The 27,358-nt window shown below is 32.6% G+C and overlaps 1 protein-coding gene across 4 annotated transcripts in view; it reads right to left on the minus strand.

Annotated features, from left to right (window-relative positions):
• LOC129741972 (organic cation/carnitine transporter 2) overlaps window positions 1–27,358 on the minus strand; it is a 94,911-nt gene that overhangs the window by 27,173 nt on the left and 40,380 nt on the right. For 3 of the 4 annotated variants that reach the window (XM_055733814.1, XM_055733821.1, XM_055733827.1), the window contains exons 4-7: window positions 24,130–24,292; window positions 23,870–24,046; window positions 6,341–6,490; window positions 5,526–5,552 (exon numbers count right to left, since the gene is read on the minus strand). In XM_055733814.1, coding sequence (XP_055589789.1) covers window positions 5,526–5,552; window positions 6,341–6,490; window positions 23,870–24,046; window positions 24,130–24,292 — 517 coding nt within the window. The remainder of the gene's footprint in view (window positions 1–5,525; window positions 5,553–6,340; window positions 6,491–23,869; window positions 24,047–24,129; window positions 24,293–27,358) is intronic. The other variant, XM_055733834.1, reaches the window with a different exon arrangement.

The raw sequence follows: 27,358 nt of genomic DNA on the forward strand, positions 1-27,358 counted from the left end.
ACATGTTTGGGTTTGGAAATGTATATTTTTTTTTGATGAATCGAAAAATGTAGGGAAACCCAGGGTAAATTAGCCAGAGCATCATTTTTCAAAAAGTACGGTGGCTCAAACAGCCTGAATTTGATTCCTCGAAAAAAAAAATTACACAACGTAGGTCTAAATAATTTGGTTCAAAATTTTGAAGTCTTAACATGCGTTCTCTCAACTATTGGAAAAAAAAAATGTAGGGAATTAAGGGTTGCACAGTCATAACTTCAATTTTCAAAGCAATGCAAACAACCTGCTTTCGATTCCTGAGGAAAAATCCCACAATAGTGGTCAGTGGATAGTGGTCAATTTCTCCAAAATTTTCAAATCTGTACGTGAATTTCCCATTTTTTATTTTATTTTATTTTTTTTTAAATGCAGAGGAATTGAGGGTAAAACAACCATAACTCTATTGCCCAAAGCGTTGGATGGCACAAACAGTCATCATTCAATTCCTCAGGAAAAAAAATACTCAAGATAGTGATCATCCGGTACCAAATATTAAAATCCAAACATGTTAATTTTAGAATGAATTGAAGTACCGTAAACTGGGGGAACTTTGATCAGCGGGGTAACTTTGATCAACATGACATTTTTGCAGATAATCATCATTAACTAAGTTTTAAGTTAAAATGTCAGAAAACTGTTTACTACGTTTGAAAGCCTATAAATTAAGTTACAAATTAGCTAAATTGGGTTTTTATTAGAAGATTTTTTATAATACTTCAATTGTAATTTAAAAATCTTAAAATATCTTGGTTTTTGAAGGCTCACAAACAAATATCTCTCCTGATCAAATTTAAGCATTTAGAAGCAAATGGGTTGTCAAATGTGAAAGTTCCACTTTTTTCTTGGTTTGGGTTTTGTTAAAGTGTTATTTTTATGGTCATTTGATGATAATTTTTGGATATTGAAAAAAATCGGTCATTTTCCATGAAAAAGCTCGTATAGAAAAAATGGCTAAAAACCATATCAAATTATTAAGTTTGAAGAAAAAAAGAACATAGGTACAGTGCGAGGACTCAGAGAATTGCATGAAGATAAAATTTCATTTGTTTTTGAGGCCAAAAAATATAAAGAAATGTTTATAATTTTTGCCCCTAAATGTATGCAGCAACATTGTCCATCTTTTGAGTATATTTGTTTTTGAAAGAAAACGTTGAAAAATTCAATCGAGTCCAAACAAAAAATACTGTTATCGATATTTTGAGCCTTCTGTGCTAAATGGCATCAAAACAATAAATTTGAAGATGTTGAGATACATTTAAACCAAAGTGATCAAAGTTACCCCGAAACTCGATATCTGGTTTTGTAACAAACATTTAATTATGACCACAAATTTCGTTTGAATTCACTGCAATCAATGATCATGTTTGATACTCCTCACCTCAGTAAGGGTTTTAAAGCTTTTAGGTATTTAAAAAAAGCAATTCCATCCAAAATATTCAAAAATGAATGAAAAAAGTGATCAAAGTTCCCCCAGTTTACGGTATGTATGGAAATTCAGGGTAAAATCAGCGATAGCTTCATTTTTCTAAGCGTGCGGAGCCTCAAACAGTCTGCATTTAATACCTTGAAAAAAAAATCACAGAAGATAAGTCTAACTTGGTTCAAAACTTTCAAATCCGAACATGCTTTCTATGAGCTCTTTGAAAAAAATGTAAAAAAAAATCAAACAAGATAAGTGTAATTTGGTTCAAAATTGTCAACGCAGCAGCAACCTGCTTTTTCTGAATTATTTTTAAAAATGTAGGGGAGTTGAGGGTAACATCTTCAAATACTCCATTGTCTAAAGCTTGCGGTGGATCAAACAGTCTTCATTCGATTTCTCGGAAAAAAAAATCACATAAGATAGGTATCATTTCGTTCAAAATATTCAATAAAGCATAACCTGCCGTTTTTCTGAATTATGTTTAACCTTCCCATGCCGTTCGCAAAATATCCGTTTCGGGGAAATTTGAGTTGTAGTTTGATTTCGTTCTCCTGGCTGTAAATGTTAACCGATTTTGATGATATTATATTCATTGTGTAGGTAATTTGTTCTTATTACTCAAAATTTTAAAATAAAGTCGATATGTATTACCAAGTTATCAGAAACTGGTTCAGAAAGTAAAAAGTCCGAAAAATCAATTTTATTTTTAAAATGCTCATAACTTTTGACAGCTTTCCTGTATTTAAGTGTTTCATTGATGTTTGAAATTGTCAAGAATCCATCCATCCGACAGTGTATAGATATGTTGGGGTCCAATGAAAGTTTTGACCGCTATCTCAGATCTTCCGGTAGAAAAAAATCTAACTTTAAAAAAACGATATCCAATTTTTGCTTTGCTTAGCTGTATTTCATTTCCCAAGGAACCGATTTTCAAAACTCTAATTTCAATTTTTTGACGTTAATTTGATCATTATTTTCATAGAACATACTTGGTCTGTCAAAATTCTTAGTTCTTCAGTATATTGGAATGATGATAAAGAGATTTTAAATGTACGCTTCGGGTCATATTGACCCGAACGGCATGGGAAGGTTAAAAATGTAGGGAAATTGAGGGTAAAATCAGCGAAAACTCCATTGTCCGAAGCTTGCGGTCGGTGACTCAAACAACAACCATCTAATTCTCAACAAAAAAATCACACAAGATAGGTCTTGTTTAGTTAAAAATGTCCGAATCAGCTTTTTCCTGGATTTCTTTTTACAAAATATAGGGCCAATAGGGGTTTAAAAGATATTATATCTTCATTAGAGAGCTTATGCCGCATTTGAAACTGCAGTTGCGCTCAAAAAAGAATGAAATCGCTTGAAGCTGCGCACTCTCTTCCAACTTCTTCAAGCTGTAATTTCTCTCTCGATTGATATTTTTTTCATTAAAATTTTACACAATTGAGCTCAACTATCCAACTAACGTTCCACAAAATTTGAAGTCTTTACAATAACTGAAAACAAAGATACAGCTATTCCCGTAAAAATGAGAAGTTTGGAATTACTTCCCTAAATTTGCTGTATCTTTTACAATTTTCATTAAAAAATCTTAAAATTTGATCCAAAGATGTAATAATGTATAGTCTCATACCTGTTCAAGTTTTCTCAAAATTGATTTACGCGATCAAAAATGGTGATGGTTTAAAAATAAGGATCATTATCGAACAACAGACGATTTCATTCTTTGTTGGACAGATGTTTCTATGAAAAAAAAAAAAAAAAAATCATATTTAATGTTTTCTTTTTCTTTTACAAAATTTTAATTTATCACAAAGAATATTGCAAATTGATAGGAACTTCTCCGTTCTTCGTTTTGGAATAGAAAATGTATCAACAGAGTTCAAAATAAGAAGAACAGAGTAACAGAAATTGTAAAACCTGCTTAATATACGTACTGATGAACAATTCGTTACCGAATCAAAACGAGCATTTTATTCACCCTGTGTTTGAATACCAGTTCTGTTGGCACATTTTCTATTTCTAATCAAAGCAGAAATGAAGTTTCTATCAATTTACATAATTCTTTGTGATAAATTTTGATTTTGTAAAAGATAAAACGACAAAAACATTGAATACGAATTTTAAATACAAACATCCATCCAAAAAACAATGAAATCGTCTGTTGGACGATAATGATCCTCATTTTTGAACCTGCGTCATTTTTGATCGCGTGAATCAATTTTGATGAAACTTGGCCAAGTACGAGACTATACATTGTTACATCTTTAGATCAAATTTTTAGATATCTCAATGAAAATTTTCAAATATACAGCGAATTTAGTGAATAAATTAAAAATTTCCCTTTTCAGCGAGAAAAGCTGAATTTTTGTTTCCAGTTATTTTAAAGACTGCAAACTTTGTGGAGCGTTAGTTGGATAGTTCAACTTAATTGTGTATTTTTTTTTTTTTTTGAAAAAATATTAATTGAGAGAAAACTGGCAGCTTGTCAAAGTTGGAAGATGGTACGCAGCTTCAAACGATTTCATTCTTTTATGAACGCAACTGGTATAACCAACCGACTTTTCGGGAATTTTTACTTCTGGTAAGTATTTTTTCATAGATTTTGTTCGTGAAGCAGGAACGATATTTTAATTTTTCTCGGTTTATACAATCTTTTTCCCATTGTGCAATACTTGATACCGATTAAGGACAAGTTTTAGAGCGACATCTTACCACTGCTTAATTGGTCAAGTGGTTAGATTATAGTGAAAGAACTCAGATGGCAGGAGTTCAATTCTCGGATGATATATTTTATTTTTCATTTAGATATTAACCTTAAATTATTCAAGATCATTTTATTTTTCATATTCCACTATACGGTAAGTCACATCCAGAGTTGCCGAAAAAAATTCTGTGTTTTTGAAAAAAAAACTGACTTTCTATGATGTGCCCAAAATTTCTGTGATAGTTTTCTTAATGCTTTTTCCTTTAATTTAATTGAAAATTCATGATAAATTGGGTCTTTTTACATTTAAATTGGATGAAATCACTTACAATTACCATATTATCATATTTTTTTTTTAATTCAAAGTAAAATACGAAAATTTTTCATTGGCAAAAAAATTTAAAAATTCTGTGAAATCTGTGAATTATGTGCAACGTTACCGAAAAAATACTGTAGTTTTGAGAAACAAAATTCTGGATTTCTGTGATTTAACCCAAATATTATGTGATGGTTTTCTGTGATGCTGTTTCCATTAATTTCATTCATTCATTCATGATAAATTGGGTCTTTTTAACATTTTAGTTGAGAGAAAACAGTTTACATTACCGATTGTATCATACTATTCTAATTCAAAATAAGAAATCTAAATTATATATTGGCCAAAAATTAAAAAAAGTATGGAAATCAATTGAAATTTCAAAACAAGCATGGGTTATAATAAATCAATTCGAAGTCAATTTTTATTTTTTTATGAAAGTATTTTTGTTCAACAATTATCAATGTAATACAAATACAAATGTTGAATGTCAGTTTTATCAGATTCTTCGAAGGCATCTTCCGGACAATAACTTGAAAACCGTCCGTTACTGCCAAAATTCGTTAATCAACTGACTGCTTCATGAACATTCGTTTATAATCATCTCTTTCTTTATTCTAACCCTTTCTAAAACGATTCTTAAACGCTCAACTAAAACCATGCATTACCATGTATACATCGATCAAAATGATTAATCATAACTTGAAAAGAAAGCCGCCGCCCGTGGCGTAGAGAATAACCTTCAAGTCTTCTAAGCCAGGGGGTATGAGATCGAATCCCGGTCACGGCATACATAGTACACTTTCGGCGGGTTGGTGGTTTTAGCATTTGTAAGATGCTAGTCATCATATCCTCGAAAGATGAACGCTCAGAGTTAAGAAAAAAAACTCTCTTCGAGGATACATCATGTTTCATTGAGATCCTTTTTGTGTTTGTGTTCGTTTTCAAATATTCATTTCTACTTCTGTTTATCTGTTTACCCACAAGAACACTTTTTTCCTTCAAGAACACTTTTTTTCCATTTTTCATTACAAAACACTTACCAGATCTTTCTGCGCCTGCGGTAGTACCTAAAATTATGGATTCATATCAGTGAATAGTAATCGAATCAACTGTGTGCACCGATAACCCATTCAATAGTACCAACTCCATCAATTGCAGTGTTTAGTAATCATGGGCCGTTTTTTAAAACCCTTCACCGTCATTATAAACACAATTCTTAAGATCTTTGATGCAAATTCACCACAACCACGTCAACCTTAAAATCACCTGAAATCCTAGTTTAAACTTATTCTGAAATCAAACTCCAGCACTTGACACAATCCATCTGAAATTGAATGTGATAGTATAAAATTTAGTTAAATTATAAATAAAAATTCTTGAAATCTCGATAAAAAAAATCAAAATTTGCCCAAAAAGGTCCAATTAAAGTTATTTTAATTATAAGTTATAATAATCGTTCTTATTTTCAAATCATTGCCACAATTTGTCACATACATTTTTGATTTCCTTCAATAACATGACAATGTTAAGCCTCAATATGGCAATGGAATAACGCTAAAAGCTTTAACTGTTTAGTATGAGCAGGAGTATTCGAAACGGAAACAAAAAATTATAAAACATCATTACAATTCGATTCCCATCGTGCCTCCCACACAAGCACAAAAACCCACGAACAGTGTTTCGCGAACAAAACCACATTGAATTGAACAGAATTTTCCCGCACAGACCGCCACCATTTGATTGCATTTGCATAAAAGTGTGTGAGTACCGAGTAAAACAAAAACACAAACACCACTATCGGCAACAATAACAACAACAACAACAACAACAACTAGATAAGTGGGAAAATACTCACTGCGGAATGAAGATGAACAGGAAAATCGGTATGGTGGTCAGCATCAGGGCCCAAAACCAATCCCTCGTAGCCCAGAAAACCATCGGCATGATGCAAAGTCCGGTGGTCCAGCCGATGCACTGCATCATCGAAATGTAGCCACGCCGTTCGCTGTAAATCGGAATAAATCGGGAAAATTTGTTTGAAAATTTGCCATGGAAAAGGGTGCTTGTTAAAAATGTTCATCCCCCCTTTCCCGCCCGAAATTGGGAAGTATCCCCACCATCAGCTTAAAATTTTGAATCAAACATCAACGAGGCATTTTAATTTTATTCTCGGTCATGATTTGGTCCTACCAAAGCTGTGGCACAAGTCGGAAATTTCAATGAGCAGTCCAGTACAATCCATCCGGTGGTCGGGTCGGTGGTGTGGAAATCATCCCCCCATTCCACTTGAGGTTGCTCGCGCAAAGTGTTGCCGGACACTAGTTAGGAGTTATCTTATCCCAGCAGCTGGCCACTGCCAAATGACCAAACCGGTGCCGTTCCGGAAAGTAGTGTGGCAAACAATGTTTTTCTCCGGTTCCGAAACACCGGCTGTTGAGGTCCTACGATCGAGTGTGGGTGGGTTTGAAGAGTGACCGGCAGGGTGGCCCTTCGTTCCATATGAATGTCCGGTTTTATCCGGGTTTGCCAGGATATTTGATACAAAATTTGGGAAAAGTTCGGCGGTCCGGTTTTTCGAATTATATTAAAAAAAAAAAAGCCGGGATTTATTCACCTTTTAGGCAAAATGGAAGAAAAATAAAACAAATTGTTTTGTAAAAGTTTTAAGTTTATACGTCCAAAACGAGATTTTTTATCAAGTTTTAAAAAATAATCTGCTGATAAATTTTGATGAAAAACATTTTTTTTACGTTTTTTTTCTTGACTTTTGACGAGTAGCTCTTGGGTATTGATCAACGTTTTCTGAATATTGCTCGGATTTTTGGACGACAATTTTAAAATCAAATACTTGGATTTTATCAGGTTTTTATATAAAATTGCCCGGATTTGTCCAGCCCGGATAAGTACTGAAAAAATCTGGCAACCTTACCGTAGCCTACATGCTTTGTTTTTTTTGTAAATGGGAAAGTAGGGGAGATGGGGGCATAATGGCCACCTTAAGGAAAACGGTTATTTAACCATAGAAAATAGCTATAATATGGAGGTTACATTATTGTTTCGTGTTCAGACACTTGAAAAGCCTATTCCCTAACGGGCTGAGACGTGAAAAACTAGATGAAAACGTTAAAAAATGCATTTTAAAAATTTTTGCCAAAAGCTGAAAACCAGCCACTGTGGAGGCATAATGAGAACCCCCCCCTGAGGCAGTATGAGCACCATTAATCAGAGCAAGATGTGCGTTTTTGCCGGGGAATCTAGCAGCGAATTCAATTCTATGAAGTCAGGTGAGTCGTAGATTCATCAAACAAAGCAATAACAAAATAATCTAGGTCTGTTTGTAGAATACAAACAATTCACGCACGCTCATACATTAAGTGCTTTGTTCGGAGGATGATGCTACTAGGCGTATAATGTAACAATAAAAAAATCGAACATGAATTGTGAATGGAAAAAAATCACCTCGAACAGAAATCTAACTCTAGTCTTTTGATTACCTCTCCGACACCTTACCAATAAGCTAAATTGTCGGATGAAAACTAGTCAATTTTAATTCGCTGCTAGATTCTACGGCAGAAAATGCTCATTATGCCTCGATAATATGGTGCTCTATATGCCCCTAGTCAACAAATTTAAGTAAAAACGTGTGAAAAAATTAATAAAAGTGAAAAATCAAAAATTTTATGATGGTAAAAATTGAGAAACAATGTGAACATCATGTTGCAGTGCGTACATTATAGATCAAGGTTATTTGAAGATCATAAGAGCTTATTTCGTGGTGCTCAAAAATTATAATATTTTCGTAACTTGAAAACCAAGCTAGTTTTTTTAAATATCTCTGTAAAGATGATAAGGAGGTTCCTTTTTTTGTGAAAAATTAATACTATAGGAAGTACGAAATAAATCCTCATGAAAATTTATTTAAGAAAATACGCACTTTCGTAGAAAAGCGTAGTTCTCATTATGCCTCGGGTGCTCGTTATGCCCTCATCTCCCCTATCTATCTAGAAAATCATTAATTTGAAAGAAAAAAAACTTGGAAAAAATATTCATATTTTACTATCGACATTTCCTTTCAGTAGACGCACCCTTTTTCATTCATTGTATCAGTTTTTTTTTCTCACCAATACCACGTCTAATCAAGGTGGTGCACAATTTTTCTGCAATTTTCACTCTTTTATAACCCAATATTTCCTTTTTGAGTAGAACAAGTGACAATTTAGTTAGTAAATTTAGCTACTTCGAAATTAACTGGATTTGGTTTTATTTGCCACTGAATTACTGAAAAACATAAAAAAAATCATCATAAAAATGGAACAAATGTAAAATCGGTTAGCTGAGACTGTAAAATGTGAAGTAAATAAACGAGAATACTCTTTTTGGCTTTTGAAGTCAACGAAGACAAAAATTTTTGTCACGAAACTTTGGCATTTTTACCACAGTAGCAGGTTCTTGACAATCATGATACTTTTTATAAAACTACCGCATAAGTAAATTTTAAACGACATTCTTGGAAGTATTTTTATCATTTTTCACCTCAACCGCCATTGAAGTTTTTTGTAAATCAAACAGTTTGGTAAAGTTGATAAATGAATGATTTCATTTAGTGTACCGTCAATATTAGGTCCAAATAGATCAAAATAGGTTTTAATGTCCCCAATTACTAATATCAATCCATTAATAGAAAAAACAAAACGTACAAAATTTCATCTGAATCGATCACTCTCATACAACTTACAAACGCCAAATGGAATAAAAAATCATCGCTTTTCAGGAACAATTGGTGGAATTTTCAAACTTCACTGAAGTGAAGCTTTCCAGTTCGAGAACATATTTTTGAAAGACTGCAAGATTTTTTGAATCAAATTTTAAACTATCGAAAATAAACATCGCTAATTTTTGCACCAATGGAAAGCTGGGACTTTCCTCTTCATTTAAGAACTTGGGTTAGAACTTTTTTTTTTGAAGATTTTTCATGGTAGCATTTAGAAGCAAGTCGGTTGTTTAATAGGAAAGTCTAACTTTTTTCCATTGCATTGATATAGTTTAAGAGTTATTAATGGTCATTATATGATCATTTTTGGATATTTAAAAATACGGACATCAATACGGACTATCTATACAGGAAAAATCCTGTATAGAACAAATGGCTGAAAACCCTATCAAATGGTTAAGTTTCATTAAAAAAAAAAGAACCTTGGAACAGTGCGAGGACCTAGGGAATTGCATGATGGTAAAATTTCATTTGTTTTTGAGGCCAAAAAAAATTGAGAAATATTTAAAAATTTTGCCCCTAAATGTATGCAGCAAATTGTCCATCTTTTCAGAATACTTGTTTTTGAAAGAAAACGTTAAAAAATTCAATTGAGTCCAAACAAAAAATTACTGTTATTGATGTTTTGAGCCGTCTGTGCTAATTGGCATCAAACAATAATAGTGATCAATGTAACCCCGAAACATGAAATCTGGTTTTGTTATAAACATTTATTTAGTGATCGCCACTAATGTCGTTTGAATATTTTTCTAACAATGATCAATCATGCTTTTTACTCCTTACGTCAGAAAGTTATTTAAAATTTGTAAGGGTTACAAAAAGCAACCTCTTTCAAAATATTCGAAAATGAATGAAAAAAGTGATCAATGTTCCCGCAGTCTACGGTACGTCACTAATAGGATGTAGTAGGAAAATTCCCTGTCTACAACTTTGTCGAAAAATTTGAAGAGATACAAACTGAGGGAAAAGAGTTTCTATGTCGCTAACAGAATGATTATTATTTCTTTTCGAAAATTTAATTGAAATTTTTATTGCTGATTGACCATATGTTATGGACATATGGAGTTGGAATATCGCAAAAGGTAGGACAAGTGATTTAACAATAATGGGTATGCATTTGCTTTTGAATAAACTGTTAAAATATTGCAAACATCTTCTAAAAATGATATGGTCTAGACCTCCAGGTGGGTTTTTTGTTCAAATTTGGGCTTGAATGAAAGGGAAAGGTCCCAGGTTTCAAAAGGTGCAAAACAACGCGGTGTAATATTTTTGAATAAAGTATTTCTCCAGAAACACCGTGATATCGTTAACATGAATAAATTTTAAATTTGGTATGTATGGGAAACCTTAATATTTTTTTATATACTTCCATAATAATAGAAGGTAGGTGCTCATATATAGGCTTATCCAAACAAGGTGAGGAACAAAACATGGTTGATTTTTAAAAAGATTTGATAGAAAAATTTGAAAAAAAAAACGGAAACTAAATTTAATTTTTTTGAGAAAACTGAAAAAGTTTTTGGAAAATCGCTGTTGTTCATAAAGATTAAAATATTTTTTCAAAGTTTCAGCCTAATCAAAAACAAAAATTTAGATGCAACTGATGAAAAATATTTGGTAATAATTTGCAAAACAGTGTTGAAATAAATTGAAAATTTCAGAATTAATTTTGAAATTTGATAACACAGGAAACAGGAATTTTAACTGATTATCGTAGATTTTTGCGTCCTGAATTCAAAACTTTTATCACCTCTAGTTCTGGAGATATGGAATGAGGAAAATTTAATATTTACCAGTTTAAGTAAAATCGATCTTTGACAACAGATGATTCAATAAACCAATATGGAATCTAAAAAACAGATTATGGATCTATTTTAATCGAGAATTCAGCACGGTGTCTCTGAGAGAAAACTTTATTTTTCGAAAATTAGCATCGCTAATTTTTGCACCATTCGAAAGATGGGACTTTCCCCTTTCATTTGAGCCCTAATTTGAAATAATCCACCGGGGGGTCTAGAACATTTTTTTTTTTTTTTTGAAGATTTTTTCACCTTTTAAACGGTTTTTTCAAAGACAAAATCATACAAATCACTGTGAAAACGCTCGTCTTACCTTTAGCGTAAATCCAACATCATAAGTCAATAACATGATTTAATAGGAAATTTCAGTGGCTACAATTTTGTAGAAAATATCAAAGTGATACAAATTTATAGAAAAGAGTTGGAATGCCACAAACAGAGTGATTATTATTTTATTAGAAAAATCTAATAAAGCATCTTACCACTGATTGAACTGAGACCAGAAAAAGTATACAACGAGCTTAGTTATTGATTGTAGGGTGTATAAATGTTCAAAACGGTTGATTTACATGATAAAATCAATCTTTTACATAAAATTGATCAGGATTATCTGAAGTTATGAGCATTTGTAGGGTTTTATTCTGGAAAAAATGTCTCCCGCCTTTCTTGAAAATTTAGTTATTTATATTTTGAGCTAAGTTTGTGTGAATAATTCAGATCATGTCAAAATATTTTAGTTTAAGAAATACAGTGCTTTAAACAATCAAATTCTTATTTGTTTCGATATTTATAGAAATAACATTACAACTGTTTCTGACATCATTCGATACAGTTTTAAGGCAATTGAATAAAACATTTTAACTCATTGAACAGCTTTGAGGAAGACTGAAAAACGACCTGTGATTACAAAAATATCAAAGCTTGAATTTGGTTAAAATTTGCGGAACAATTTTGTCAAAATTCTCGTATTTTGAAGCATTGAGAGAAATTAAGAAAACTTCAAAAACTTTGTAGAAAATTTCAGAACTACTCGATGTCTTCGGAAAAGTTGATCATTGATATAAAAAATCTACGTTTTATAGTTTTTCGAGAAAAAACGGATATTTCTTAACTGATCTTCAAATGTATTTTCAAAAGCTATTCGAAAATAAGAGGTGATAGAAAAAAAACTTATTCCTGATTTGGAATCAGCGCACTCAAATACTCCAAAATCAGCTCATCAGTTCATGGCACCTCGGAAAAGTGTGATTGTTTTATGCCTTGTGATAATAATAATGGGAAATTGTTATTTCAAATCGCATTTTTCAAATCAAGGCAGAAATGTTGATCTTTTAATTCAACTAATGAATCTTTTGTGTTAACAGATTATCACGGCTGTTTTTTTATGATTTAATTGAATGATTAATGGCATTTCGGTGAAATAAACACTCTAATAGGAAGAATATCAAATGAAAGTAATGAAAATTATAGACGGATAGATTAGATTAGGAAGCATGAAAGGTGTTGAAAATGAGCCAAGACCTTGATTAGAGAAAACTTTTTGCCGCACAAGACAAGACCAAGACCTACTTTCATTTGATTTTCTTCCTATTAGAATGTATAGTTCACCGAAATGCCATAATCATTCAATTCAATCATAATGAATCTTTTACAACAAACCTCACTATTTTTTATTTATTATTGTTTGGTAATATGAACTGCGATGTTATTGACACATTAAAATATGAGTTCCGTCGGATTTCCGTGGAATTGGTATATCTCTGGTGATGTTTATTCAAGAAACATCAAATTTCGAAAGATAATAGTTTGATAGTTGTCCTATAATTATTCGAAAATTTAAAAAAAAAATCAGAATATAAAATTCTGGAAATTTAAAATTGTAGTGATTTTGCTGTACCTGTTGTAAAAATAAGTCCTCCAACTTGAGTAAGAAGAGGCATACAAAACTTACATTATATATGAAACAATGTGATCATTTTTTTTGAGCAATTCTGATCAAACTTCAACAATAACACATTTTACATGATAAGATGGTTTATTGCACTGGAGGACAAGTTTTGTTTTTTTTTTTTTTAAATATGTCTTTATTTGTATCAAATCATGATTACACTTATATTACATTATTGCATTAAACTAGGTGTTCAGCTCAATAATGAACTGTTCATAGCCCTATAAGTAACTAGATTATAAAAATTTATTTATAAGATTTAAATTTGCTGAGCGCAATCAAGTTTTTAATGTAGGAGAACATCCTGTAATAGCAAAAATATTTTATACTTAAAACTAAACACTATCTTAAAATTAAACTAAACATAAAGAGAACGAATCTCTGCGATGGAAGACTGCATCGATTTGCCTCTGAAGTTGGAGATGATTTTGTTGGCCATCTCTTCGATAGATTCAATGCCTGCAATCCGATGAAGATCTTCGGTGCTGTGCCAAGGTGGAAGCCGCAAAATCATTTTCAGAACTTTGTTCTGAATCCTCTGGATGACTTTCTTCCTCGTCGCGCAGCAGCTAGACCAAATCGGAACTGCATACATGATCGCTGGTCGGAAAACTTGTTTGTAGATGAGCATCTTATTTCGCAGACACAACCTGGATTTCCTGTTGATGAGAGAATAAAGAGATTTAGTGTATTTATTACATTTAGATTGAATATCTTCAATGTGATTTTTAAAAGTAAGATTCCGATCAAGTGTAAGTCCCAAGTACTTCACGTGATCAGACCATTCTAATGAAACCCCATTAAAAGTTATGGAATGATTTTCATTAGGTTTTAAAAAATTTGCTCTTGGCTTATGGGGAAATAAAATAAGTTGAGTTTTGGAAGCGTTAGGAGAAATTTTCCACATTTTCAAGTAATTCAAAAAGGAATTTAAATTTTGTTGCAATCTACTGCGTACCACCCGTAAATTTCGACCTTTTGCTGAAAGCAAAGTATCATCAGCAAATAATCTTCTACCTTTTCCTTCTGGTACATCAGGAAGATCAGAAGTAAAAATATTGTATAAAATTGGCCCAAGTATACTGCCCTGAGGGACACCAGCTCTAATGGGTGTCCTTTCAGAGCATGAATTTTGATAGCTTACTTGTAAGGTTCGGCTAGTCAAATAATTTTGAATAATTTTGGTGAGATGTACAGGAAAATCAAATCGAGCTAATTTAGCTACTAAACCTTTGTGCCAAACACTGTCAAAAGCTTTTTCAATATCAAGAAGAGCAACACCAGTTGAATAACCTTCAGATTTGCTAGCGTTAATCATATTAGTTACACTCAAAAGTTGATGTGTAGTAGAATGTCCATGACGAAAACCAAATTGTTCATCAGGGAAAATGGAATTCTGATTAATGTGAATCATCATTCTATTCAAAATAACTCTCTCAAATAGTTTACTTAAAGATGGAAGCAAACTAATTGGTCGATAACTTGAAGGCTCTGAAGCACTTTTTCCAGGTTTCAAAATTGGAGTTACTTTGGCATTTTTCCATTTATTGGGAAAATAGGCCAAGTGAAAACATTTGTTGAAAATTTTAACTAAAAAATTTAAAGTGCTTTCAGGCAACTTTTTAATAAGAATATAGAAAATCCCATCTTCCCCTGGAGCTTTCATATTTTTAAATTTTTTGAAAATCAATTTAAGTTCATCAATATTTGTCTCACAAGAACTTTCAAACACATTTTGCTTAGAAAGAATATCATCAAATTCAAGGGAAATTTGAGCATCAATTGGACTTACAACGTTTAAATTAAAATCATGAGCAGACTCAAATTGTTGGGCTAATTTTTGAGCCTTTTCTGAATTAGTTAAAAGAAGTTTATCCCCATCTTTCAAAGTAGGAATTGGCTTCTGGGGCTTTTTCAAAATTTTAGTTAATTTCCAAAATGGCTTTGAGTAGGGTTTAATGTCCTCTACTGCTTTAGCAAAATTTTCATTACGAATGAAATTTAAACGACGTTTGATCTCTTTTTGAAGGTCGCAATAAATTAATTTCAAATAAGGATCTCTAGTACGTTGATATTGGCGTCGACGAATGTTTTTCAGTCGTATCAAAAACTGAAGATCATCATCAATTAAAGGTTGATTGAATTTATGTTTAACTTTAGGTATTGAAGCGGCTTTAGCATTGACTATTGAAGTTGTCAAATTTTCTACAGCCAAATCAATATCTTCTATTGAATTCAGTGGAACGTTTACATCTAGATTACGTTCAATAAAATTCATATATCGCTCCCAGTTAGCCTTTTGAAAGTTAAAAGTTGATTTTAAAGGGTTTTCAATGGGACTTTGGGATAAAGAAAATGTTACTGGAAGGTGGTCTGAATCGAGGTCCGCATGAGTAACTAATTGACTACAATGCTCGCCTAAATCCGTTAGAACCAAATCAATTGTGGAGGGATTTCTAATTGAAGAAAAACAAGTATGCCCATTAGGATATTCAACAGTATAATAACCTGCAGAGCAGTCATTAAACAAAATATTCCCATTTGAATTTGATGAAATATTATTCCAAGATCGGTGTTTTGCATTAAAATCACCAATAATAAAAAATTTAGATTTATTTCTGGTGAGTTTTTGTAAATCTCCCTTCAAAAAATTTTTCTGTTCACCGCTACATTGAAAAGGCAAATATGCGGCAACAATTATAATTTTCCCCATAGAAGTTTCTAATTCAATTCCAATTGTTTCTAAGACTTTTGTATTGAAAGAAGGAAGAAGTCTAAATTTGAGACGACTATTGATGACAATAGCTACACCCCCACCTTGTCGATCAAGTCGATCATTTCGTAAAATTTTAAAGAAAGCATTGCTTTTCAAGTTATTGTCTGGCTTTAAAAAAGTTTCAGTGATGGCAGCAATATGTATGTTTTGAGTTTTCAAAAATAAAAAGAACTCGTCTTGGTTAGCCAGCAAAGATCTAGCGTTCCAATTCATAATATTTAAACATCTATTTGGATCCATGAGGGAATCGTAAAGTCATAATAATTTTGTTAGCATAATTAAAAGAAGTTTGGAAAGCTTCAAACATTGAATTTGCTTTCAACATAAGTTGCATCATTTCCATTAAATTTTGATGCAAAAATTTTAATTTTTCCTCAGTAATCTCACCCAAATCAACAAAATTGTTAGAATCAGAAGAGGAAGGAGAAGAAAAAGTATTTGAATTTCGGGGATTTTCCCAAGCCTTCGCATGAACGTTGAGACTTGGTTTTTTCCCATTTTTATTAGTTAAACCTGAAGAGGGCAACCCATTTTCAACCACCTCTGAGAACGATAAACAACGAGTCTGGGGCGCAGAATCAGCCCAGGTAACATTAAAATCACTTCGGGTATTACCCAGCCGTGATTCCAATGTAGACCGAGGCTGAATGCGAACAGGCAGGTTGTTTGCCGGCCCGACGTGTGAAGACGAAAAAGAGGAAGGAGGAGAAGAAACTTTTCTGGAAACTTTGGGATTTTTCCTAGAAGCAATAATTTTTGCCCTGATGGGGCAGTCTAGCGAATTCGAGGAATGATTACCTGCGCAATTTGCACACTTAAAAAATTCTGTTTTTGGCTTATCACCACCAAAAAGGCATTTAGATTTTTCATGATCGAATGAGCCGCAAAACATGCATCTGGCATTCATTCTACAATTTTTAGTACCATGACAAAAAGCTTGACAACGACGACATTGCGTAATATTTTGAAGAAAATTGGTAGAAGATTTACGAAAAGGTTCGAATTTGACTCGACAATGAAACATAAGACGAGCCTTTTCAAGAATTTGCAAATTATTAACCTGATCCTTTTTAAAATGGATCAAATAAAGTTCAGGAGCAAAACCAGCACTACTGATATTATTCGTGTTGGTTCTTTTCCTCATTTGAATTACTTGAGTTGGAGAAAAACCTAACAAAGAATTTAATTCAGCTGTGATCTCATCCGGTGTCTGATCGCCAGTGAGACCACGAAGTACAACTTTAAATGGACGATCACCTCTAGTGTCGTACGTAAAAAATTGGTGTTTTTTATTATTCAAATAATTTAAAACCTTTTGAAAATCATTAAAAGATTCCGCCAATATACGAGCAGTTCCCCTTCGACCGATCTGAAAAGAAATCTTCACATCCTTGACGGAAGTGACGATTTCTTTTCGAAAGGCATTGAAGTCAGGAATCGTGACCGTTATTGGTGGAATCTTTTCGTTTTTAAGAGTATAAGAAGAAGAAGAAGGTTTCTTAGTACTCTTATCAGAATTAAATATGAATATTTCCTCATCACCGATGTTATGAAGGACATCGAATGAATTGGAAATTTCAACTTTTTTGGCAGATGGCCCTGGATTAGGTTCAGCAATCCGTTTTCTTCCGGCCCTTGAGCCAGCCGAAGACTTCCCCATGCTGGAAAGAAAAGAGAAAATATGAATAAAAGAAAATGAAAATAATTTTAGCACTGAAAAGTGCTGATTGAAATACAGGTAAGGAAAAAATAAATAATGTAAAATGTTCCTGCAGGTACACAGCAACGATACGATGCTCCGGCGTACGTGTTGACGGCTCAACGGTACAGATGGAAGTGGACAAGTTTTGTTGATTTAAACTTATTCTCTGTGTGAAAAGGGGGAGGTTTTTCTATATAAAATCAATATTAAATGTGACAGAACTCAAACAATTTTCAAACTTTACTGATCTGATATGGCACATTATATAATAAGTTAATTGTAGGGGAAAGTGTTCCTAAATGCACATATTGGGTAATATGCGCATATAGCCGATTGAAATATGGCTGGAGATTCAACATACCTAATAAGTGCAGTTTGAAGGGAATGCGCTTTTGACACATGACATGAAAAAATATCTGTTATATAAAGTCAAAAAAAAAAATAAGGCAGGTTAAAAAAAAGGTGGATCTTTATTTTTTTTTTACTTTTTACCATTGAATCATAAAATCTACGCCCAAATCACAATCTTAGAGTGAAAATAGAAGAGCTCTCAGCAAAATATTACCATGAAATATGGCCATATGTCATACCAAACTATGTTTCATGCAAAAGAACTAGTGGTTACTAAAATTTCAACAAAATTTCAACCTTGACGTATGCTTAACATCCGTTTCTACCATTTTCAATTAAATAATATCAAAATATTGCAAGTGCAAATGAAATATAGCTAAAAATATAGATATGCGCATCTAGCACTCCATTTGTTTAAATCGGCTATTTCGATTACTTTTACTAAAAAATTATTTTCGCAAAAACTGTGAGAGATTTTAACAGAAAAAAATGCTCTAACGTACATAAAACAGATGTCCCGTTATGTGCATATAGTTTTCAGACTCCTATCTACTGGAATATGGGAAAAGATGAATAATGAAATATCTATAGCCCGCCTCTCCCCTAAATGTTATAAGGCAATCACCATTTTTTCATAGAGGGGCTCCCATACTAATTTACTAAAATATGAAAAATTCAAATAATTTATAAGAGATTATTATAAAAAATTGATAAACATAAAAGTTTTAACACAAATTGATGATTCATTGAATTGGCAAACAAGTTTTGGTAAATCAAGATAATTTATTCTCCAAAAGGACCCTTTTCATTTTTATGGTCAGCAAATAATTTTAACATAATATAATCAACGCAGGAGAATTGAAAGAAGAATTGAATTGAATTGAATTGAATTGAAAGAAAAATTTTCCTGGGTACCCCGATAGCTTAATTTGGTACCCAGGGCAATTTTTCTTATAGGGCCTGAATCAAATCACCTTGCAGTTGTGCAAGACATTCGAATTTAATAAAAATGGGAGATGTGTTTCTTTTTTCTAACTGTTTTGTGCTGCAAGACTTCATTCAAAAACTGAGAGTTGGGTACTGTAATTTGTTCTTTTTTTTTTAAAGGATTCAAACAGCAAGCTATCATTCTTCCCAACGTGTGAACTTTGTGCAAATCTCGACAAAGCAAATAAAAAGTAATTGCAGGCTCCGTAAAGGCCACGTTTAACATGATTCAACTGTTTAGAAAATAGTTCATATTCAAAACATAATGTTTTTTTCGCTGAAAACTCCTAAAATGTATTATCTATATATATAAAAATGAATGTTTGTCTGTCTGTCTGTTCCCTATAGACTCGGAAACTACTGAACCGATCATCGTCAAAATTGGCATCTGAGAGTTTTTGGGGCCGGTGGTGGTTTCTATGATAATAACAACCCCATCCGACTCAAGGGAGGGGTGGCCCCCATACAAAATTTGTAGTTTTTCGAATCAAATTAAAGACATGACATCCATTTTCTCGAGATTTTTTTTTCTTTGGGCGGTTTGTTTTTCGTCTCCATGGTCGAGGCGTCGCGAGCCAACGTCGTGAGAGGATAGTAACCATGGCATAGCATACTGATCAGTATGAATATTTTGGCGCGTATTTCTCAACCAAGCATATTTTCAATGCAAGGGAGTGGCGATATGAAGCCTTGATGTGATTTTTTTCCACTTGATTCCTAGCTCATTTGTACAGCACATGGTTATGAATGACGCCTAGATGTGACCCAGATTGACAGTTTGCCGATCGAATAAAACATATACATTTTTTTTACCAAAATCTGAAATTGAAAAGTCCTAAGAATCCATTTTTAGAGATTTTCTTTTCTTTGAGGGGTTTGTTTTTCGTCTCTATGGTCAAGCAAACGTCGTCGCAAGTGGGTAGCAACCAGAGCATACTGTTCATTGATCGCTGGAAAAATTTAACAATTAGGCGCCTGTTTCTCAACCAAGTACCTATATTTCTTATGCACGTGGCGGCGATATGCAACCTAGATGTGTTTTTTCTTGATTATTGCACACAGCACGTGGAAATAATTGACGCCTAGATGTGACACGGATTGGTATTTTATCAATCGAATCAAAACCAATTGAAAGATTTGCAAAAATACTTCCATATTTATTGTTAATGTAGGTAGCATTTGATGTCTGAAAAATATAAATTTAGTTCTGATGCTAATGAAATAATGTTATGACACTTTGCGGACAACTGAAAAAAAATACTGGAAGTAAGAATTTACATAAATTTTTTCAATCCATTTTGCCTAGAGGGTTATTTTTGAATTATTGATAACAGAAATATGAATAAGATGTTTTCTACAGAGGTAGATCGAAAATATTTTGTAGCACATGTAAAATGTACTTAACTTAAAAAGAAGATCCAAAAATCCGATTCGACCCATGAACTGATGATGAGCCTTTTCTTTAAATTAGATAAGATAGAACTGACATGTTCAAAAGTAAAAGGTATCAGTGAAATAAACTGACTTTTATTGACCAAAAGTAAGTGAATTCATTTTCCGAAAGAACTTTCATTCAAGGAACACTAGAGCATGTTCATTTTTTGTGACAAATTTTTAGAATACTTTTAAAGTGTTCAAAACAATATTCCCTCCTGTCAACTTACACGGTGGAGCAAGGGCAAACGTCGAACTTTTAAGAAATTCATCTTCAAAATGATTCAATATGTTGGAAAGACCAGAAGGGGTATTCCGAATGTTAAATCTGCAGCGGATATTTAAATTCTTAAATATCTTTGTAAATGAAGGTCATTTGCTTTGAACAGCATTCGTTAAAACTGGAATAACAAACATAAATTTATACTGTTGGAATACTGCAGATATATCAATGAAACTTGATAAAACAAACAAACAGATATACGTAATGAGTCCATTTTAAAGTCATTACTCTGACGCATCTGAAAATAAGCTTTGCAACATTTTTGAATATTTTACTTTTAAAGAGAAAATAAAAAATGAGGAGAAATTATTTAGTGATACAACTGATATTGTTTGCTTTAAGAAGTTTATCAAAAAAAATAAAATAAATTGGCACTGTATAAAATCGATAATTTTCATACCATGATAAGCGTTGTTTGGGAAAACTTCAAGTTATAATGTCTCATATTCACGAGTTTGGAATATGGCGAAACATTTTTTTTACATAATTTTGGCGCAAAAAGGATAGGTATTCAAACTGCTTCGAAGGGCGAGGATGGTGAAAAAAGCTGTTTGCAAATATTTATTAAAAATCCTTTTCATCGTTTTTTTTTTCAAATTTCGATAGCTTATTTTTTTAACTCCAAAAAATACATCATTTAAAGCTAATCAGGGGCTGGAAGTGCTCATAATACAGAATTTTAGGAATATACTGAAAAAACTGTCCCGATTCACGATATTGATCAGTTTTCAAAATTCTATTTCCATAAAGTACAATATGCAATAAATTCCAATATGCGAATCTTTTTCTTTCAACTAGAAATTTATGTAAACTCTATCCAGGTAAATCAGCCTACCTTCTTCAAGCAGTGGGGGACAAAATTGGAAAAGATGGGGGAGCTCCCATGTAAGTTTAAGATAAAAAGCTTTTCAAAGAAGAGACCATATTCTAGAAGAGGGTTTTTTTGCGTACTGATATTTAGCATAACTCAAAAATAGGAGTGACAAATGTTTAAAGGAAGTTCGTAACTTCCCACTTCGGGAAAAAGGTGGAAAATCCATAAATATTGACATTATTTGAGACATTATGAAGCTTCAAAAACAGAGTACAAATTTCAGATCTTGAAAAACAAGTTTAGAGATCAAGCTTCAGTAAATAATATATACCATTTATGAATTGCAATTTGGAACCCCAGCTGCTGCTCTCAATTTAAAGTTGTGGGTTCTAAACCATGATGAAGTTTGATTAAAAAAAATGCTTACAAAATACTAAATATGAATAAATTTTTACAAATTACATTTATTTTTGCAAGGTGTAGCAATGCACACCGGGTTAGCTAGTTTATTCAATAAATAAGAGAACGTGATGTGTTACTAATTGTGGGAAAATTAACGATTTTCCAGATTTTCTCGAGCATACACGAGTTTTCAAAGTAAAGTGAACAAGGAAAGCAAACTACGGTCTGGCTGGTTTACATTATATTGTAAAAACATGTCTTTATTTTCCTGGATATACACTAGACTGCCTCAAATTTGTATGGGATATTCAAAACCTGTGAAATGTTGTGCGCTGCAGGCTAAAATTGATGCTAGGCCTAGTACAAGATCTCATGCCAAATTTGGGCCAGATCGGACCACGAGCAGGGGTCGCTCAACGAGCCTGAAGTTTGTATGGGATTATGAGACATTTTGTTCGGGAGAAACATGAAAATACAGTTTTTCGGGTCATTTGGGGCAGTCTAATATACACACAGGGGAAAAAAACAAAAAATTCATGTTCATCTAAATTTTTTGAGCTAGCTTCATCTAAATAATTTTTTTTTTCAAGTTTGAATTTTAACGTTGCTGACCTGCATCGGTAAAAATAAAGAAATTTTGTAGTATCATTTCTCATTTCATTCCTTATTTTTGATCGAATAATCACTGAATTCTGCCTAATTTTTTCCAAATTTTGTTTTAAAAAAAAAATCCAAATCATATGCTCAGAATTAAACATGTTTTGAAATAAAATGGTCCTGATTTGCTCAGCCTTCATGATTCAGGGTAAAATTCTACTACACTCACCTAACTTTTTTTTTCATCGAAAAACATCAACAGATTTCTAATCGTGTTTTAAACTAAGAAAAACGTTCATGATTAATTTAAAAAAAAAATAATTTCATTTTTGGACTCAAAAAAAAAAAAAAAATAATGACTCTAATTGAGCTTTTTGTTAGATTTTGCGAATCAAGTGAATAAATTCTTACTAAATCCGGACATTCTTCAACGAAATCCGGGCAACCAAGCCGGACCGGACCTTTACCAAATTTGGGTTCAAATATCCAGGCTTAAATAACCGGGAGCTCATGCAAGCTCAAGTTATCAGAGTCCCATTTTGCTGTAATTTTTTCATTTATTTTCTAAAAACACATAAAACGAAAAAGCTTAACTGAAATCTCTATAACTTTTTAGTGTGTGTGAAAAGGTTTTTAAATGTTCAACTTAAATGTTTTTTTTTTTAATTTAACACCTTTACGGCACAAAAGTTTGTTTTGTGCTGTAGTATGGCCACAATTTATTTTAATTTTATTTTTAATCAGCACTTTCAATGAAAAAAATCAATGCACATTTTAAAGTCTTTGAGAATCGCTTTAAAGTTTTTCAAATGAACTAAAATTTTGCCCGTAAGTACTTTTGTTTCTTCGATGGCCTCCAATTTGAAAGTTGGGAGTAATCTTTCAAGAAAATTGTAAAATAACATCCACCCTAGTGTCCACTCCATCGACACATTAATCATGCGAAAGATTTACTTTGTTGCCGGATGATTCGCATCACCGGAAATCCGCTTTGGTGGTGCACCGGTCGGTTTGGTCCCTATCAATCGGGTGCGTTTCCGAACCAACTTTTCCGACAGCTTTCCCTGGAACATATTTAGATCTGTGTTTGAGGTCCTTCTTGTTTTGTGTTCGGTTTCGGTTTGGAGCTAGCTAGCTGGAGGCTGCCCTGGACAACCAGCAGAAGACAATGTGTGAACAAGTGTGAAGTAATTATTAGCGTCAGTTGTTGTTTGCCTTTCTGTGGAGCTCAGCCCCTGCAGCCTGAAGGGAACTTTCGATGAACGATGACGGTTGTGACCTTTTCGGTTCCGGCAGTTTGTTTTTCTTCAACCAGAGACCTGGATTTGATTTAGAAACTAGTTTTTGGTTGAGTCAGTGATATAGTTGATTCTAAAATTTTCTTGTCAAAATTGGAACAACATTTTTCGACAATCTGTCGTCACACTCTGTCTAAATTTCCGATAAGCCCCCAAAGTGGTTTCACAACGGTTTAAAAAAAATGAAAAAAAAAAACAAAAAATAAACAAACCAACATTTACCTTTTGGAGACCTCCATTGCGATGATGAGTGGCGCCTGGAAGATGGAATTGGCCGTCAGCGATCCCAAAACGGCGGCAATACTGAACACGATGTAGATCGAGGCGGTAAACATCGATATCAAGCGTCCAACCGTGATTATGACCACGCTGAAGTAAAAAACCGGCCGTCGACCTAAACTGAAACAAGGGATTTTCGATGGTTGTCACTTCAATGTACATAGCTAGTTGTTGATTTTTCATTCTAAGGGCGCAGAACTCACGTATCACCCAGCTGGCCAAAGATGAAAGTTCCAATCAGTTCTCCGAAACGGTTGTACACAAAGATATTCGTTTCCCGGAAGCCCTTGTCACAGACCCAATCATGTTCGGTAATCGGCGTTTTGTCGTAGTAAGTCCGATCGTACTCGTACCCGTAGGCACAATCTGAAAAGAGAAAAAAAGTTTTTTTTAACGGTCGCCATGTAGCCACTCAAAATCTGATGATTGAAACAAAGTGCAAAGTCCTACTCAATCTCAAACAATCTCCAGTCCTCAATGAACAAGGTGTGGTGATAAGTTACTAATTTGTACTGTAATTAATTAACAATTTCAAAAACATTTTTTCATCTTTGGTAAACACATTTTAAAATAATTAAACATCATATGATTAAATATGACAAAATACTTTAGGGTAAAAAAATTATAAGAAAAACATTCAATATAAACATCATAATATTCCCGCCGTTGATGAAAGGATTTTTAAGATTTCAGTAATCTTGTTAACGAAATTCCGATAATTCATTTTCCTACGAACTAAAACTCTATAACTGTATTGAAAAATAAGTTTATTATTCAATTCACCTTTCTGGGGCTCACGGTTTAATTGTTTTTAGGCTTGAACGATTATCCCTTTAAAGTAGTTTAAGCTCATGAAACCAAACGCCCTTAATCCGTCTTTCAAAAAAAGCTTCCACATTTCGTAAGTGCCTCTTTAGTGAATTCGAAGCCCTGTTATTGTCGATTTAATTTGCATAAACATTGGCCGGCAGCAATTTTCCAGGGCCGGTCTGGCAACAGATTTTTTTTTCTCTTTTTGAAGGAATGATTGTTATTGTTATTATAACGTCAAATTGGATGTAGTGTTTTTCTTTACTTGCAGAAGCTTTCCGCACCCGATTTTCTTGCTTCGAAAAGTTTAGCTCATATCGGATGATGTCAAAAATGCCTCTCGAACCGCCTCGTTCTTCTTCTTAAGATAAGGAAATAAGATGCTCCCCGAAACATTCGGGCGTGTTTGGTTACTAAACTTTCCCCCTTTTTTCCTGTCTTCCAGGGGGCGGGAGATGGGATTTTTTTTTAAAAAAACAACACTCCAAGATGTTATGCTTCAGTTTTCTTCCCGAGAGCAGAGAAAAAAAAACAATCCCAAAGGATCCCTGCTCGGTGATAGTAGATAAGGCTCGATTACGGAATTTGACAACCCTTGTTCTCTGTGCGATATGCCCCATTTTCTGAAGAAAGCAGAAAAGGGTTTATTGGCTCTCACCAAGAAAAAAATATTAAATGGCAGAAAAGCGGGAAAGGTTTACGTGCAGTCAAAAACTATAGCTTCCTTGTCTGGAAGTTGAGCACAAACATCATTTTGTGCCATCATTACGACGGCATCATAAGCCATTTCGATGCTCCTGTTTACGACGATGCTTATGGCAAACACTTAGGGAAATTGATTCTTGATGGAAACTCGGTTTGAACTAGGACCCAATTTGAGTCGATTTGGAAAGCAGGGATCTTACGGAAATCAGGATGAACTTTCGATTTACGAATCAATAACTCGTGTAAAACTATTGTAAAATTTAAAATGTAAAATTTGTTTCCACGACGTTTTTATTTCACTCAAATGATATTTTAAAATTATTTTTGTTAAGTTTTAAGTTTATTATTGAGTATTATTGTGTTTTTTCTGTGCGATTTTATTTCATTTTTGATTAGTTTTTATGTAAATTTTGATTAATTTTTGTGTTATTTTTATATCATTTATTCCATTTTTGAATCATTTTTCAGGCGATTTTAGTTATTTTTGTCTTAATTTGTTTTTGTTTTATTTTTGTGCGAATTATTCTTGTGTCATTTTTGTATAATTTTTGAGTCATTATTGTGCCATATCAGTACCATTTTTGTGTCGTTTGTGAGTCGTTTTTGTCAGTTTTGAGGCATTTTTTTCATTCATGTGTGATTTTTGTGTTTTTTGTTGTTTTTTTAAAGTATTTTTTGTGTAATTTTGTAATATTTTTGTGTGTCTTTTATGTTTTTTGCGTTATATTTGTACCATTTTTTGTTATTTTTGCTGCCATTTTTGTTGCCGTTTCCTTGCCATTTTCAAGCGTTTTAAGTCATAATTGTTATTATGTTTTTGTGTTATTTTCGTTTCATTTTTGTGTCATTTTGAGCCATTTTTGTGTCATTTTCGTATCATTACATTTTGATTCATTTTTTTTTGTCATTCTTATGTGATTTTTGGTTTTCTTAGTTTTTTAAAGTGTGTTTGGTGTAATTTTTGTGTTATTATTGCGGTGTCAGTTGTTTATTTTTGAATCATTCTTCTGGCGTTACTTCAGTTTTTGTGCCATTCCAACAACATTTTTATAACGTTGTTTGAATCTTCTTTGCCAATTTTGTGTAATTTTTTGAGCCATTGTTGTGTGATTTTTGTTTGTTTTTTTTTTTTGTGTATTTTCGTGCAGCTCTTATGTAGTAATGTGAAATTTTTGTGTAATTTTTGCGTTGTTTTTTGCCATTTTTAAATCATTTTTCTAGCGTTTTAAGCCATTATTATTATTATTTTAGTTCTATGTGTGTCATTTTTGTGTTATTTTCGTGCTATTTTTTTGTCATTTTGTGTCATATAAGTATCATTTTTTGTCGTCTTTGAGTCTATTTGCCATTTTTGTGTAGTTTTGTGTCTTTTTCATATTATTTAAGTATCATTTTCGAGTCGAGTTTTTTATTTCGTTTTTAGTACCTTCTATTTTTGTGTCGCTTGTTAGTAATATTTGACAATTTCGAGTCTTTTTTAAGTCATTCTTGTGTAATTTTTGTATTTTTGTTGTTGTATTCTTGTGTAATTTTTGTGTGATTTTGTGTAATTTTTTTATAATTTCACAATATTTTTGCATTATTTTTGTGTTATTTTCGTGTTTTAGTGTCTTTTATGCCATTTTTTGAATCATTTTTCAGACATTTTTGTCAATATTGTTATTATTTTGGTTTTATTTGTGTAATTTTCGTGCGAGTTATTCTAGTGCCATTTTATGTATAATTTTTTTTCAGTCGTTTTTGTACCATATCAGTGCCATTTTTCTGTCGTTTATGAGTCGTTTATGACAATTGTGATACATTTTTTTAACATTCTGGAGTTTATTGTATTTTTGTGTAGTTTTTGAGAATTTTTTTTTTGTAAATTTGTTAAATTATTTAATGTTTAGGTTTTATTTGTGTAATTTTCGCGCGAGC

The sequence above is a fragment of the Uranotaenia lowii genome, chromosome 1 (genome assembly GCF_029784155.1).
Source record: "Uranotaenia lowii strain MFRU-FL chromosome 1, ASM2978415v1, whole genome shotgun sequence".
Classification (NCBI taxonomy): Eukaryota; Metazoa; Arthropoda; class Insecta; order Diptera; family Culicidae; genus Uranotaenia; species Uranotaenia lowii.